Source organism: Barbus barbus (assembly GCF_936440315.1).
Source record: "Barbus barbus genome assembly, chromosome: 17".
Lineage (NCBI taxonomy): Eukaryota > Metazoa > Chordata > Actinopteri > Cypriniformes > Cyprinidae > Barbus > Barbus barbus.
This window is the reverse complement of record NC_136745.1, coordinates 23,096,497-23,114,167: the sequence shown is the minus strand read 5'-3', so window position 1 is coordinate 23,114,167 and position 17,671 is coordinate 23,096,497. Positions and strand designations below refer to the sequence as shown.

The 17,671-nt window shown below is 35.5% G+C and overlaps 2 protein-coding genes across 3 annotated transcripts in view; one reads left to right on the top strand and one right to left on the bottom strand.

The window, feature by feature from the left end:
- zdhhc9 (zDHHC palmitoyltransferase 9) overlaps positions 1–2,358 on the top strand; it is a 30,318-nt gene extending 27,960 nt beyond the window's left edge. Inside the window, exon 9 of the mRNA XM_079438806.1 lies at positions 145–2,358. Coding sequence (XP_079294932.1) covers positions 145–312 — 168 coding nt within the window. The 3' untranslated portion in view covers positions 313–2,358. The remainder of the gene's footprint in view (positions 1–144) is intronic.
- On the bottom strand, positions 1,190–10,225 carry LOC306883504 (SAM and SH3 domain-containing protein 3-like). Of its 2 annotated transcripts, none has more exons than XM_079438804.1 (8): positions 9,990–10,225; positions 7,923–8,015; positions 5,874–6,008; positions 4,634–4,778; positions 4,404–4,555; positions 3,686–3,898; positions 3,451–3,595; positions 1,190–3,343 (listed from the first exon to the last, which is right to left on the bottom strand). In XM_079438804.1, the coding sequence occupies exons 1-8, from the start codon at positions 10,050–10,052 to the stop codon at positions 3,126–3,128; spliced, it is 1,164 nt and encodes a 387-aa protein (XP_079294930.1). In that variant the 5' UTR covers positions 10,053–10,225; the 3' UTR covers positions 1,190–3,125. The 2 variants fall into 2 exon arrangements, with proteins under 2 accessions (XP_079294930.1, XP_079294931.1); XM_079438805.1 differs by having other exon boundaries at positions 5,874–6,005; positions 9,990–10,168.
- Positions 10,226–17,671: the final 7,446 nt, after the last annotated feature.

Genomic DNA, 17,671 nt, shown 5'->3' with positions numbered 1-17,671 from the left:
AGTTCCCTCTGGACCCTGCTAAGTACCCACTGGGTATATGTACCCCTGGTTAGGAATGACAGCATTCTGGTTTGGAACTGACACATTCACATTCAAGTGAATAACACTCCTTAATCGCTAACGGTGTGTTTGCACTTCCTGCAGAAATCCTCGGCTCCCCTGATTCCCAACGAACATACCCCTGATGAAGCCAAGCCCGGCATTGGTGCAGGCACCCAGAAGAGCACCAGCTCTCCTAAAGAAGAGAAACCCCCCTCGCCAACATCCCCCAATGCTGTCGCCCCTGCAGTCATCAAAGAGTCGGCCCACTAGCTTTGAAAGCCTTCTTCTCCAGACTTCTCTCAACCCTCTGAATGTGCTTACTTAAAGGAACACACACAGGAAAAACTCATGACTCGTTTTGAGCAGTGGCCTGTGTTCTCTGATACTCTTTCGCAGAATGGGACCCCCTCTGCCCAGATCCTGCGCTAGCACTCGAGACCAGATCTGGAGGTCTTGAGACTCTCCTCTCTGAATCACAGCATGATGAAACTCACAGTGAGGGAAATGGAGAGCCACAGACTGAATCGAATGAGATTGGGCTACCCTGAAGCGTAATGAGGACATTATTTCCTTCGTAAGAGCTCGTAAAATGTTTGGTTGTTTTTTCAGTGTCATTACCCGTTTCTGTATAGCCTGCGTCCATTATTGCTAACCGTTTGTGTGCCCTGTAAAGCCCATTACTAGCTTCTATAGTAGTTGTGCAAAATGCCCTTTGGATTAGACTTCTTTGTTTTCAAAGTGTGATAAGGAAAAGTGCATTAGCCATAAACTTACATTTAGGCCCAACAAAAACGCTCTATTCTGATGACGGGGCCATTTGGATCAGCTTAGTAAGTCAGTTATAAATCTCATTCATCTTGTCAAAACCGAAAGTTAATTTCAGACTTGATTTTACAATCAGCATGGCTGGTAGAAAGCAGAGGCTGTAAGATGTGTTTGTGTCAGTGAGTAGACTGATCTGCATCAGTAAGAGTGCCTTATCTATGCTCTACCATTACATCTACAGAGGACTCCATAATGCCCTAAATCTACTCATACCTGTAAGTTAATCAACTTCATTTTTATACGATGCTAACGAACTGTCAGAATGCAAAAAAGCCATGGAGTAAATGTACATAATGTAAAAATGACTGAGAAGCTGCAAATTCCTTATAAGTGGAAAACATGCCTGATTTATTACAATAATTTTGATCTGGTCTTATTTAACAAGGTTTTTCCGCATATGAGCAACCTTTCCTTTTTTTTCTTTTCACTAAGAGTCAGATATGACTACTCAAGGCCAAAGTAAATGAAAGATAAAGTTTAATTTACATCTGAAAATGAACTTTCCTGAGTCTAGGCATGGAAAAGTTCAATTGACCAGTTCTCCTTCAGTGTCATTTAAGCATGCTTTTGCATTCAATTAAGAAACTCTGCTTGTTTTTCCTTTCCCACACTTTTTCACCATGTTTAAGGTAGCAAAGCTTGCCCCAGTGTATAATCGAATGCGTATTGTCACTAATTTCACTGCAGTATGTTGAAGGCCACTTGAAAGGGAACACTTTATGGACACATCTACAGACATCAGGGACCTATGGACTCGTATATTTTTACATGAATTCTCATAGCCAGCTACACGTATGTTTCAGAGAAGTAAACGGGGGCAGTATTGTTGTGTGGAAGGTAAGAAGTGAACTAAGAACTTTGTCTCTGTTTGATTGATTCGGAACAGCCAGCTTTATAATGTTGCCAGTTCAGTGCCATCTTACAGCAGTTTCAAGCATATAAGCTGGAATGTTTGAGATTGATTAGTTTGATTATTTCCTTTACTGATGTTGAGGGTAAAAGTCCTTTATTGCAAGAAATGTAGTTCTTCAGAAATCAACAGAATGTGCTTCTATCAGATCATGTTTAATTTATAGCAGATGGGATTTTTGAGTACTATGGTGTGAACAATTGTGATGATTGATTGTATGGAAGATGTGAATATTAATTTTCTAGGCTGAAGGTATATGAGTGTGCGCTGAATGAATCCCACTTTTTTTTAATCATTAAATGTGTCATAATATACTGGTTTACTAAATGAGGTGCAACAAAATTAGAAACTTTAATGCCAAGTCAGTGTAATGTATAAGTTTGGAATATTAGCAAAAGATGGTCTGCTCTAGATATTTGGATACGATGCATAACGTACACATTATACGTCATCACGAATTGAGTTATGTTCACTTTGCTTGGTAATAACACTGTGATCATGTATATCCTCATACTCTTCACTTTCTACTTTATGAATTTGTGTGTATATGTATGTTCATTAAATTATATGGTATTATTACAATCTCTTTGTGGCGTAGTTCCAAAATTGTTTCTTTTTCTTAGAAAACACAAACAAATACAGACATTAATATAAATGACAAACGAAAGGCTAAAACGGAATACAATCAAAACAACAATGGCTTTGAAAACATTATAACAAATATTACCATAAACGGGAACCAAAACAAGCAAAAGAATAAAACTGAACAATGTGCTTTTGCTCTTTCATGCCTGACAAAAAAACATTTTTGAGTGCACCAGTTGTGTTACTCTGTACATTCATTCCGGCAGAAACCATAGAACAGTAGTAAATAAAATGCTACTTTATAGCTAAAGGTATGATGATGATGAAACTTCTCAGATATTAGAGAATCACTGTTAGGTCATACACATCAACACTTTACCAGAAAAAGATGGCTTAAATATTTAACCTAAGCTGAGTAAAATTAATATTTGGGGTACCTGCATTCTTCTTATTTTAAGATGTAATAACATAGCCGTAGGTTTAATCCATGGAATATCACTTCATGCAGTCTGTTTTTCAAAATCCTAAAAACTTTCAGTTTCCAGATTTTTGGGGTCTTTCTGAACAATAATGTCATATAAATGATGGTACCTTCAAGATCTCTGTGCCATCTTCTAAGAAGACCTATTGGCTTCTGTATGGGCTGTGCATATTAAAAGTTTTTTCTCACGAATTTAATCCAGCACGTGGACATGACATACTCTCCATCAGAGAGGATGACGGAGTTTCGAAGAAGCAGGATCAAAAGAACATTCTGGTGGCTTCACTCCGTTTGACTCTCAGGACTCTCCACCTTCAGCTCCTCCAGTTGTTCCTGAACTGCATTGAGCTTTGCTTCTGTGTTCGGATCAGGCTCAGTCTCCGGTTGGGATTCCACCTGGGGCTCCTCACGTCCGTTTGCCAGGTTCTCTGTGCTCTCGTAACAACCCGAGTCCCGTGGCATTTCAGTCTTTTGCTCCTCTGCATCGGAATCGTCCTCCGCTGGAGAGCAGAAAGGATGTTAGTACATCAAACAGACCGTAACTTATAAATATGTAATGAAAACACAAATAAGAAGGCTAGACTCAATGGCTCTTTAATGGACTTACAGTCATGAAGCAATTCTGCTGCTTTTAGTATCTTCAGCCGTTGTTCAGGGTCTGTAATGTTCAGTTCATTCAGGTGGGACTCCTTCAGACCTCTGAAATCCTCCAAACTCTGGAAGCCATGCATGGACAGGAGAGATCCCAGTTCCTGAACAAACAATGAAATCAGTCAGATCAGATCCTGTTGTACTGTGATGTAATGGTCCACATGTTTAAGAGAAAGGAAGTTAAGGCTTACAATTAGGTCTATTCTCTCCAGAACTTCCTCCAAGGTTTGTGGTTTGGGCTTGTTCTTGCGTCCTCGACTCTGGCATCGCTTCCTCTTTGGTGGTGTGTCCTCTTCTGGTAGTACTGTGACGTAGATGAATTTAAAGGAGCCCACTTTGTTGTTGAGTTTACCAGTCCACGTGCCTACTGGTGGCTTCTCAATAATCTGGATGATGTCTCCTTTCTGTGTGTTTTGAAAAATGTCAGTGCACTACATACAATATACACGCTGCACACTATTTTTTTTTAAAGGATTAGTTAGACCCAAAATTCATTATTTACAAGAAATTCTGAATCATATACTGGATGCTATTATTTCACGATTGGGGATTTAAAATGTCAAACTTCAAAACCACTTTAATTATAGCACACAAATGTTTGGACCACTTTTTGATACTTTTACAGGGCTTTTGATGCTTGCAACCACCAAAAAATATATATTTATAAAAACTATAATAGTGTATCAATGATATACTATTTTCATACACGATAATTTGAAGTTCTTTACATAAAAAGGATTTTTAAAAATACCATAACAGTAATTGTAACAGATGCAATGAAAAGAATCAATATACATGTATAATTTATTAAAACAAATAAGAAGAATACATAAATAGAACAGTTAATGGCGACAGAAATTTTAATTTTGGATTAACCAATCCAAAAACAGCACTTTTTAAAAGGCTGACCTGTAGTTTGAGGGATTCGATGTCATAGGGGCTGGGGGTGAAGTCAGTGTGGACAAGGGCTCTGCCGCAGAAGGGCCCTGTGTAGGTGCTGTCCTCCAGTCTCATGCTGTCTCTCTGGCTGAAGCCACTGTCCAGACTCTGCCTGTCGGCACCTGCACATCAGGAAAAAAAATCAATCAGCCTCATGATCTCGCTTCAGAGTCATATTGTGACAGACTGAGCTGGCTTACATCCAGAGAGCTGGCGTGAGAGAGGGCTGTGTATTGTGTCCTCTGAGCTGTTGGAGCACACAGACATTCTGTTCCCAGCAGTGAGATCTGGGATCCAGTTATTAGGAGACATGGGAGACATAGAGCCTTCCTCCCCACTCTCATTCTGAAATCAACAAATGTAATGTAATTAAAAGTTCATCTTAATTCATATCCTCATGAATCTCTTTGTGACCTATCATTAAGCTACTGGAAGCATCCTTAGAGTGCTAACTGTAAAAAATATTCTAATATCATCCACACGGGGGAGACAAATTCAATCATTACATTAAGTGCTTGCTTTTTTCTTAGATAGGCTGCATGTTATAGCTTACTTGAAAAAAAAAAAAAAAGTAAAAATTAGAAATCAGAAAAATTACATCTGTTACATTAAATTATTTTTTTAGATAGTATGTTAGTTTACTTAGGAAATTAAAAAATAAAATAAACCAAACTGCTAAAATAAAATGAAATAAAATAAACATTTATAGCAATATTTATGGGATTGAGATATTTTAACAGGATTTTAAATGTAACATTTTACAATGGGGTTAAATTAATTTATATTAATCAATGCATTAGGTATCACTAACTAATAATTTTACAGCATTTATTAATATCGTTTAATGTTAATTTATAAATGCAATTATGTTATATGTAACCCTGGACCACAAAACCAGTCTTAAGTCGCTGGGGTATATTTGTAGCAAAAGCCAAAAATACATTATTTGGGTCAAAATGATCGATTTTTATTTTATGCCAAAAATCATTAGAATATTATGTAAAGATCATGTTCTATGAAGATATTTTGTGAAATTCCTACAGTAAATATATTAAAAGTTCATTTTTTATTAGTAATATGCATTGTTAAAGACTTCATTTTGACAACTTTAAAGGCAATTTTCTCAATATTTTTTTTTTTTTGCACCCTCTGATTCCAGATATTCAAATAATTGTATCTCAGCCAAATGTTGTCCTATCCAAACAATGAAATGTCTTTTTTTTATTCAGTCAATGGAAAGCTTATTTATTCAGTTTTCAGATGATGTATAAAATCTTATGACTGGTTTTGTGGTCCAGGGTCACATATTATATATAATTTATAAAATTGGATGTGGAAATTCTAAAACATTTGAAATGTTAAAAAATATATATTTTATGTAGCAATTAACATTAACCAAGATGAATAAAGTGTTTATTGTTAGTTCATCATTCAACTCACCCCCTCCTCTGCAAGGGCTTTCTGTACCATCTTGGAGGTTTTCCGGGTCATTGTGCGAGTTATGACATTTCTCCATTTCTTTCCCAGTTTCCCGTTACTTTTCCCTGAATCTTCTGGTGGTGCACCCTCCAGCTGCTGAAAGAAATTTCACAAAAAAAATGATGCATTTTTTACTGAGCACTTAGTAGCTACTAATTTTGTCCTCTCAACTCATCAAACTTCCTCTTGTCTAAAAAGGTCTACAGGCAATGAATAATTGTTGCTATACTGCTGGCCCTCATACTTGTTGTTCTGTGCACTATGTCCTGGCTCCATCATTAAGGAAACTGAGACAGACTTCTGTTAGAACTTATTGCCTTGATTTACCTCAAGTAACCTCTGTGTTTTAATTACTGATGGCAGAACTCTTTGATGTGTTTTTCACAACCTATTTCTAATGTGCCCTGGCCGAGCTGAATCAGCGCATATTTGTTTGTGACATAACCTCATTATGAGCAGTGTGTTTTAAAGCGATGGGCCCCTGTTCTCAGGAGGATTTCCAGTAACGTCTGTGACAGTGGTTTTTGTGTCACTACCCACAGTGAGTCAGTGTGACTTCTTTCTGAGCTCTTAGAGAAATGTCACAGGCTCTTCCTTTTAGGACAACATGTGATGTTATCTAAGGCACAGACAAAAAAAGTACCTGTCGACGTCAAGGGGATTTTACATCTGTCTTTTACATAACCATTGTTTATACCTCAGCACTTCACTTAACTCCTGCACAGAAAGCGATTCCATACCATTCAATACTTTCAATATTGAACAGGAGACTGTTTTAACAACCAAAAAATATATTCATATTTATTAAATTATTATTTAATTAATTATTTAATTTATTTGTTTGTTAAAACAATGTATTATTTGAAAAAAAAAAAACAATGTTTTTTTTAAAGAAGTCTCTTATGCTCACCAAGGCTGCAATTAGTTAATCAAAAATACAGAAAAACGTAGTATTGTAAAATATTATTACAATTTAAAATAACTGTTTTCTATTGAATATATTTTAAAATATAATTTATTCCTATGATGGCAAAGCTGAATTTTCAGCAGCCATTACTACAGTCATCAGTCCTCATTCTAATATGCTGATTTGCTGGTGTGTATATATATATATATTTTTTTTTTTTTTTATTTATTTATTTATTTATTATTATTATTATTATTATCAATATGTTTTTGTATTTGTTTTATTATTATCAATATATATTATCAATAAGTTGTGCTTCTTAATATTTTTGTGGAAAAAAACGTGATACATTGTTTTCAGGATTCTATAAGCTTTCAAAGAACAGCATTTATTTGAAATCTTTTGTATCATTATGTCTTTACTGTCACTTTTAATCATTTTTGTGGATCCTTGCTGAAAGTATTGCTTAAAAGAATATATCTTGTTGACCCAAAACTTCTGAACTGCAATGTATATAAATATAAATATAAATGGGCACAAATGCATCACAGTTACTCTGCATAAAATAGCACAATTGTCTACTTCTCTAAAAAGCAGACAGAAGGCTAAGCAGGCTCTCTGCTTGGATGGCTCATGAAAGGATGACATCCTGTCTCGATATTTTTAAACCGTGTGGCTTTCAAATGAAGCAGTTAATAAGCATCATTCTAGCAGTAGCAGTAACAGTAGTACATTGGCGCTTGAGTATAGCAAAGTCATCTTTATAGTCTAAGGATAGTATACCAAAACTGAACATTGTGTCATGATTTACTCACCCTCAAGTTGTTCCAAACGTTCCAAAAGAAGATATTTTGAAGAATGTTGGTAACCAAGCAGTTGATGGTATCCGTTGGCTTCCATAGTATTTTTTTCATACTTTGGCAGTCAACTGTTTGTCACCAACATCCTTCAAAATATCTTCTTTTGGAACGTTTGGAACAACTTGAGGGTGAAAAGAACAGCTGAAAAGAACTCATACATGTTTGGAACCTGTAGGGAGGTGCGTACTTAACAGAATTTTCATTTTTCGGTGAACTATTTCTTTAACAAACTACTGCACATACCGTTTCATCCAGTGTAGCCTCAGAGCTCACTACGGGTGCTGACGGCTTTGGCTTCATGAAGTCTTTGAAGCTGCTGGACCTTTGAAGAGTCAGCTGTAAACATAGAACAGTTTCTCATCACAGACTAATTAAAATTACCATAGAGTACAGTATTAACATATAGACAGATAGATAGATTATTGCCACAATTCCTGACCCAATGGCCTTATGGTTGAACGCAGAGTCATCCAGCATTATGCTGATGAAATTTAATCTCTATGCATCATGAACAAATCCAGTTTGCTTTAACTGATAGCTCATATTATAATGGCCATTAAATGTTATTGTAATTCCACAAGCATATATCCTGATCAATATTTGGAGGCATTATCGGGCCTCTAGAGTAACATTTGAGCTGAAGAATCCACATTATCCTTTTCAGATCCATGGACCAGATGAAATTATAAGCATAGATAACACCTGCTTCAACTCATGAGTGTTTTTTAGATAGGAAAATGTGTTTGGTGACACTTTGTCAATGTAACTTCTCAATGTAATTGAGTACAACAGCAACAATGATATGCTTGTCTAATCTTTCTACTACAAAGGGCCAAAAATTCAACTCAATTGAGGGCCATTGGACAATGTAAATTATACCCAACTATATTATATAAACTTATAATTACATTTAACCTATACGTAAGAATTCCGTTTTTATTCTGTTATGGCATGGTGGGTCAAATCAAAGGTCATAATGAGCTAACTTTGGCATGGTTTGTGCACCACTGATCTATATGATAAAGTAATTCCATATTACCAGATGCTCATTTGTATTATTAATTTGATGCATTTAAACTTTAAAAGACACTATTGCAAAGTGTGACTCGAACCAGAGCAGATTCATTCAAGACTTAGAAACTTTTTTTAATTAATGCTATTCATTCAGTGTGGGTTTTGTGGGCTGTTGTGCATCTTTGTTCCAATTTGAATTTTTTTTCTTATCTCAACCTTTCACTGTGCCACTTTACTTTAGCACAGGAAGTGGGTATGTCACAGTCAACATGCAGCCAATCCCTGCAGAGCTGTGCACTATCTAGACAACACACAACATGCTGCAATCTGCTAAGCCAACTAAATGCAGAGAGATTGCTCAGCCGGTAAATACTGGTAAAATGACCTGCTGTCAAACTATCATTGCACAAACCTTCCCTATAAATATCCCCCAACATGGTGACAACATTCTGCATCATCATGAGATGTTGAAATATATTTTTGACAGATCTCGACTGAAAAAGCATGAGCAAAGAGGAAACTGCAACATTTGAGATGATGTGGAAAAGTATTTTCATTTAAACCATGGTTATGCATGTCAACTCTATGCAACATCCTGTGTTCTGGATAAGGACGAGAAAGGCATTGGTTAAGACATATAAGTAAAATACATCAAAATAACCGTAATGCACAACAGCAAGATTTTCAGATCTCTCTTTGCTTGGGTTCCATGCATTTACAAAGCACCTGCAGTTTCACAGAGGAGAAATATCGAAACTGTTGGTTGTTACACGCAAGATGTGAATCAAATGGAAAATAAGAGTAATGCTGTAGAAGCAGTTAACCGCTGATTGAGAAGTGAAGCGGGCTGTGAAGACCTACGTAAATGTCACTTTGAATTGAGGAGCTGCGTTTGGATGCTTTGCTATGAAGTGTTTCAGGATGTGTGGTACGGTCTGCTGTCTCTCTACAGGAACTGCTGCACAGCCATGCATTTTACCCAGAACAATCATAGAGTTTCAGTTCTTACAGGTCTGAAGTCAAACAGGACATATTACAATAGGACTATTATTCATGTAGATGAATGAGAACAATAAAAAAATCCTCTCCAAGTACTCTTGATTGAACAGTTAGCAAATAAACCACATGTGTTCTGGCACAATGCATTTGTTTCATTTACCTTTTGCTTTTTAAACAACATATTATGTGTGTTTGTGTTCCCTTGAAGACCTCCAGAAGGAAATTTCCATCATTTATACTCTTGTTTTAATTGTTCAAAACAGGGCCGCACATGCAGATTAATACACAAACTCCTACCTTCTTCTTTTGCACCTGGGTCTGCTCCTTTTCCGATGCGTTGGATGGTTTCCGTCGTAACATCTTGATCCAGTAGTGGGTGGGCAATATTCTGCTGAGGACCACGACTATAGCTGTGGTAGTGCTAAACTAACTGTCGGTCTTACTGCCACGGTGCCACTCACAGAGAGACAAAAGCCACCAGAGGAGGAAGAGGCAGAAGAAAAGTTCTTCTCTGATTGCTGGAGTTGAGAACTAAACGCTTGAGGAAGTCACATGACTAGACAGGAACTTCTTTTTTTAAGAGGTGGTTTTGGTTGAAATGGTTCATCAGATTAAAAAAAAAACAAACCAGAGATAAAAAGATAACAACAACAACAACCCAACTACCAGTTATTTATATATTCAGTAATACAGAACATACTCAGCATGAAGATTAGTAACGGAGCTCAGATATGAGCATGAGGAATTATAATTATTATTTATTGTTTATTTCTTGAAATAAACAGTGAATTGAGTCTCTGACTCTAAATATTTAGAATATTTGATTAGTTAACTATATTAACTATATTATATATCTTATATGTCAATCAAGTAACTTTTAATTTAATTTATATATTCTGTAAGTAATACAAGTTCTGTCTGAAATTGTCTTCTAAAATTTGTATATGCTATATGCTTATTCTATATTCTTATGTTCAGTTATTTCAATTTAATGACAATGAAAAAAACCTATTCATTGCCATTAAAGTGAAATTACTGAACCTACACATTCAGTACCTACAGAACCTACAGAACATTTCTGATGGCCCCTGGAGGCTTTTGAATCTGAACTATATATAGGACTTTGGACAGTATAGCAGTGACAGGAAGCAAAGTGGGAGAGAGAGGGGGAAAGGTCCACGACCTGGGACTTGAACTCGGGACGTCCAGAGCGCAACAGCACTATATGTTGGCGCACACAAGCCTGTCAGTACCAACAATATGTTAGTTAAAAAAATATAATAACTTTAATTTAAAACATTTACATTTTCTAATACTTATAAATATTACTAATAAATAATACAAATTACATTTAAAATAAATAATTAAAATATTTAAAGTAATTATTTAAGTCATATTAAAAATCCCTCTCTCTATAATATATAATTAATATAAATAAATATATAAATAGTACTTATAAGCTTAGAAATATTTCAAATTAACATTGAAAAAATAATTAAAATTAAATATTTAAAGTAGAACATTTAAATATTGTAATGTTTTAATTAAATGTATAATTTTATTAAAATATTAAGTATTATTATAATTTTTTAGTAAAACTATGTGTGTGTGTGTGTATATATATATATATATATATACATACACATTTACATTACATTTACATATAGTTATTTAGCAGACACTTTTATCCAAAGCGACTTACAAATGAGATATATATATATATATATTAGTGCTGTCAAGCGATTACTTGCAATTAATCGCATCCAAAATAAAAGCTTTTGTTAACATAATATGTGTGTGTGCTGTGTATATTTATGTATATATAAATACACACACATACAGTATATATTTTGAAAATATGTTCATGTATTAACATGTATATATTTATATTAATATAATTTATATTATATATAAATCTATTTAATATATAAACATAACATATTTTTCTTAAATATATACATGCATGTGTGTGTATTTATATATACACCATTCGTGGAGACGAATTTGAATAAAGTCGTTTTTTTTTTCTTTTGCACACAAAAAGTATTTTCGTAACTTCATAAAATTATGGTTGAACCCCTGATTTTACCGATCTCCTTGCTACGTTTCTGGACCTTGATCGTGTAAGGACCCTTGCTGTCTATGGAGGGTCTGAGAGCTCTCAGATTTCATCAAAAATATCTTAATTTGTGTTCGGGTTTGAAACGACATGAGGGTGAGTAATTAATGACAGAATTTTCATTTTTGGGTGAACAACCCTTTAATGATTTGACAGCACTAATATATATATATATATATATATATATATATATATATATATATATATATATATATATAAATATACACACACACACACACACACACACACACATTACTAATAAATGATCTCTCTGTCTCTCTCCCTAATTATTATTATATCATATATTACCCATATCACATGGCAACTATCATTAATGATTATGATGCGTCTGACAACTAATTTGTTAAAGTAAAAAAGTGTCCTGAGACCAAAGACTGACGTCTTTGCATGTAAGTTTGCAGCCAGCTGGAACAGACAATAGAGGAAGTTTCTGTATGTGTAAGTTGCCAGAGTTATTTTTATTTTTTAACACCACGTGGTAAGATGTCTGACAAAAATGAGCCTGTCATGAGTCCGAAATATCTGAGCCAAAGAGGCCGGTGTTTACAGCACATTTAAGCTGCCAGTAACATGTAGTACATAACTTTAGATGAGAACAGTATTTTCTGTTGTACAGCCAGCAGTCAAGCACAGTGGCAACTTTAATGAGGTCATTGTTTTCAAAACCTCCTGTTACTGCAGTTCCTCTTTATGTACGGTCACGCCATGCACAGAGCTTCGGCTAGCAAAGAAACAAATGAAAAATATACAGTATCACACCCATCAGTCCTATCTTTATGAAGATAAGGAGCAATGCAGAAAGTTGTTTTGAGCTTGAGGAGCCAAACAAAGAGGCGCAGAGAGAGAAAGAGAGAGCGGACGTCTCAGAAACCACACTCACACCTTACTGCGGTTCTGACGGAACTGTTGCCAAGCAACAGCACCTCTGCAGGCATGAGACCTTCACATGCAGCAGTGCTATTGACAGTGCTATGTGACACTTAAAGGGAATGTAGAAGCTGCTTCTCAGAAAGCGCTGTTAAGATGTGCGTCTGCTCTGATATCGGTGTGAGAGATAGAACTCTCTTTCATGCTGTCATGTCAGTTTCAGTGCCCTAAACCATGCCCAGCTCTAAAAGCAACACACCCATGTGAAACAAACAAACGGCCATGACATGTTGTGCCAATATTTTACAAAGGAGTGCTCACAAGTCATTTCTACAAGGAACAAAAAATAAGATTTGTGGATGGCTTGATGTATGTTTTTAAATGATTGCTGACGGTATCTAAATAAAATTATAACAATTTATTACGCCATCTGACATATTAATGGTGATAAATGTGAATTTGTGGCAATGATAAAATATAATATATGACTGTGGCTTAATAGAGAAATACCAACATGAGAATAAAAGGTTATAGTAATGTTAGAAACATTAAAAATATTCCAGCTGAATAAATGATCAATGACTACAAGATGACTTATGTCAAGTATTTAGCTCTAGCTTTGCTGAAAATGTCAGTTCGGAGTTCAGTGGCTAATATTTTTGGGATTTTGACATCTATATGTCCATGTCAAATTAAAGCTACAATGGATTTTACTGAGCCAGTCTCATTACTGAACATTACAGAAATTGTTACCTCCACATAAAATCTCATTTTTTATGACTTTTTTAAAAACATATTGCACAAGTAATGCCAGGGGCATCGCTAGAGCCTTTTTACTGGGTGACGAGCCTCAGTTAAATATCGCTGTGCCCCAGATAATTTTACTGATAAATCCTTAATTTTCTCTGATACTATTTCAGCAATCAAGTCATATGTTTTTTCCATCTGCTGTTTAGACCTTGTGATGCCTGATATGCAAATGAATCACTATTTTGATCTAATTGTTCAAACAGATTTGTAAAAAAAGGTCAGAAATGATTTGTGATTTATTCAGACAGTTCACTCAAGCACTGGTTCGTTTGCAGCAGTTTGGCACACTGCAATAGTAATGGTTTAAAAGTCAGTTATTTCTATCTTTTGTTCTAGTGTCAGGAGGAAATATCAGTTTACATTTCCAAACATTCATTTTGCCATTAATTATAATAATCCAGTGAGATTTTTGTCTGAGAAAAGCCAGTGCTCATCATCCAGTCTGTTTGGAATGACATGAAGAAACAGAACAAACTGAGACATACCAAATCCAGAAAAACTGTGGCAACTGTGGCAACGTCTCCAAAATGCTTTAAGAGACCTACCTGCAAAGCTACCTGAAAAACTATGCGCAACTATACCTAGAGCAAAAGCTGCTTTAAATGCAAAGGATGGTCACACCAAATGTTGCCTTCATTTAGTTAAGTTCATTGATAAAGAAAATCTATTTATGACTTTATTTTTGACCCCATCCTCATTTTACAGCATTTTTACACAAGTATCTAAAACTTTTAACAATACTGTAGCTTTGCAGGTAGGTTTCTTGAAGCATCTTGGAGACATTGCTACAGTTCTTCTGGATTTAGTCTGTCTCAGTTTGTTCTGTTTCTTCATGTCATTCCAGACAGACTGCATGATGATCAAATCAGATCTCTGTGTGGAGCACTGGCTGTTGTCAGACTCCTTGTGCAAACAAAAATCTCATTGGATTATTACAATTAATGGCAAAATGAGTGTTTGGAAATGTAAACGGATATTTCCTACTGACACACTACAGCAATAATACACTTTCAGATCACATGAGCCAACATTTTATTCTCAGTAGAACATAGAGAACATAACAAATGTTTAAACAGAGAAATTTTACACTTGTATACACTAAATGAGCTCATTTCAAATTTGATGCCTGCTACAGGTCTCAAAAACGTTGGGCAACAAAGGGCTGAAAAAGCAAGAACTTTTGAAAAGATTCAGTTGGGAGAACATCTAGCAACTAATTAATTTAATTGACATCAGGTCTGTAACATGATTACCTATAAAAGGGATGTCTTAGAGAGGCAGAGTTTCTCAGAAGTAAAGATGGGCAGAGGCTCTCCAATCTGTGAAAGAGTGCATAAAAAGATTGTGGAATACTTTAAAAACAACGTTCCTCACCGTCAAATTGCAAAGGCTTTGCAAATCTCATCTACAGTGCATAACCTCATCAAAAGATTCAGAGAATCTGGAGATATTTCTGTGTATAACGAACAAGGCCAAAGACCTTTGTTAGATGCCCGTTGTCTTCGGGCCCCTTTAGACGACACTGCATCACTCATCGGCATGTCATTGACGTTTCTAAATGGGCCCAGGAATACTTCCAGAAACCACTGTCGGTAAACCAATAAGCTGTGCCATCTGCAGATGCCAACTAAAGCTCTATCATGCAAAAAGGAAGCCATATGTGAACATGGTCCAGAAGTGCCGTCGTGTCCTGTGGGCCAAGGCTCATTTAAAATGGACTGTTTAAAAGTGGAAAAGTATTCTATGGTCAGACGAGTCCAAATTTGACATTCTTGTTGGAAATCACGGACACCATATCTTCTCCGGGCTAAAGAGGAGGGAGAAGTTCCAGCGTGTTATCAGCGTTCAGTTCAAAAGCCATCATCTCTGATGGTATGGGGGTGCATAAGTGCATACGGTATGGGCAGCTTGCATGTTTTGAAAGGCACTATGAATGCTGAAAGGTATATAATGGTTTAAGAGCAACATATGCTCCCTTCCAGACGACATGTATTTCAGCAGGACAATGCAAAACCACATACTGCTGCAGCTATTACAACAGCATGGCATCATAGTAGAAGAGTCTGGGTGCTGAATTGGCCTGCCTGCAGTCCAGATCTTTCACCTATAAAGAACATTTGGCGCATCATTAAACGGAAAATACATCAAAGACGACCACAAACTCTTCAGCAGCTGGAAACCTATATCAGGCAAGAATGGGACCAAATTCCAAGACCAAAACTCCAGAAACTCATAACCTCGATGCCCAGACTTCTTCAAACTGTTTTGAAAAGAAAAGGAGATGCTACACCATGGTAATCATGAGACCTGTAGCAGGCATCAAATTTGAAATTATTTGATTTGAAATTGTTATTGTTGTTGTTGTGAATAAAATATTGGCTCATGTGATTTGAAATTCTTCAAGTTTTCATTTTATTCAAATTTCAAAAACGTCCCAACATTTCTGTAATTCGGGTTTTAAAACAAATGCATATTATAAGAAAATGAATGTGTTTTTTGACCTTGCATGCATGTCAACCTGTTGTTGGAGACTCCCAAAACCAAAATATGAACATTTCATAACCCATAATAGGGGCATTTTAAGATATATGCTTTTTTTCATGTTGCAGTGTCATAAAGTGTTATGTTGAGTAGGCATTGATGGTGTCTGGATAATATTTTCACTCAGTGCACTCTGTTTGACATCTGTAATTATGACTGAAGTATGAAATCTCAGAAAACAGAACACATAGGTTGCATCCAAAAAATGCTGAAAAATGCTGCCTACACGGCAGGATAAGGAGGTACGAGGACATCAAGGCATGTCTGAATCCAATGACCGTGTCACATCCTGTTTACTGAGATACCTTCATATGACCGATTTTTGAAAGCAGCATAGATTTATCCTTCACTGCCTATGATACCTACAATCCTGTGCTTTCCATTCTGTGACAGTTAAGCTAAAAAATAAAAATAAAACAAAACCTGCGGTTAGTGGTTAGTTTATGAGTAAATAAACGACTTTGACCAACTTTTTCCACTTTTGATGTGAGTTCTAACGAGAAATTAGTATTGTTGTAATTAAATATTATTACCGAAGTTCTCTGTATTTTCATGTAGATCATCAGACTGTAATTCTGCCTTAGAAGTCAGTTTGAAATCTGTTTTGTGAGGTAACTTTACATGCAAACGCTGCCTGAAAGTCATTGCCTGCCTAAGTTTTGGACGCAGTCATAGATAAACCAAAAGTAGTGGAGATACTGTAGTAATCTTACTAACTGTCACCCCCCCTTTTTGAAAACTTTTTGAAAGTGCACTATTTAAAGTTAAATTGTAATAATTCATGAATGCTTTTGAATAAAGACCTAAGATTGGTCTCCTTTTAAAGAAGACAATCAGCAGATTATTGCAGAAGTGCAATAATTTCAAAAAACTAAAGTAAAAAAAAGTTATAAAAGTTTAAATTTACTGTAAATAACATGTACGATACTATTATTATTATATATTATATAAAATAAATATTTTACAAAATATATTTTAATCCAAATTTGGCATACAATTAAAGCCATATGTCTAAATATGTTGTGTTCCACATTTGAAGTTGATATAAAACAAATTGAGGTTACTATGCAATTTTGTTTAGGCGTTATACCACACACAGCCACCGGGTGCCATTCAAACCCCATTGAAGTTTTTTTATGCACTTTTCTGTAACAAATGGATCAATTTCTCTTTCACTCTTACTCCTATCACCAAATATGGAATCTTGAGACTCAGACCTTTCCGATGATATGTATTTTGTCAAGATTATAAAAAGTTTTGATTCTATAAGACCGTAATACATTTAGAATATGACACCTCCCACTAAGGGGGAGGAGCCCGCTAAAAGATTTTAAAGTACCATTTCTATGGTGACGCAATATCTGATTTCAAAACGGTTTTCACAGGATGAATTTTGAGATTTTAAGCTTTCAAATGATATATAATATATGATGATTACTAAAACATGTGATAGGAAAAAAAGGAAACGAATAGAATTTTTGTGTCAAAGGTCAGAGCTCCTATTATGGTGTACATGTTTTGAGGTGCGCTCTTGTCATAAATTAATCTATTACTGCTCCTACATAATTTTTTATAACAAACAATGGTATAAATATCTATTTAGGTGTCTTGGACCTTTCCA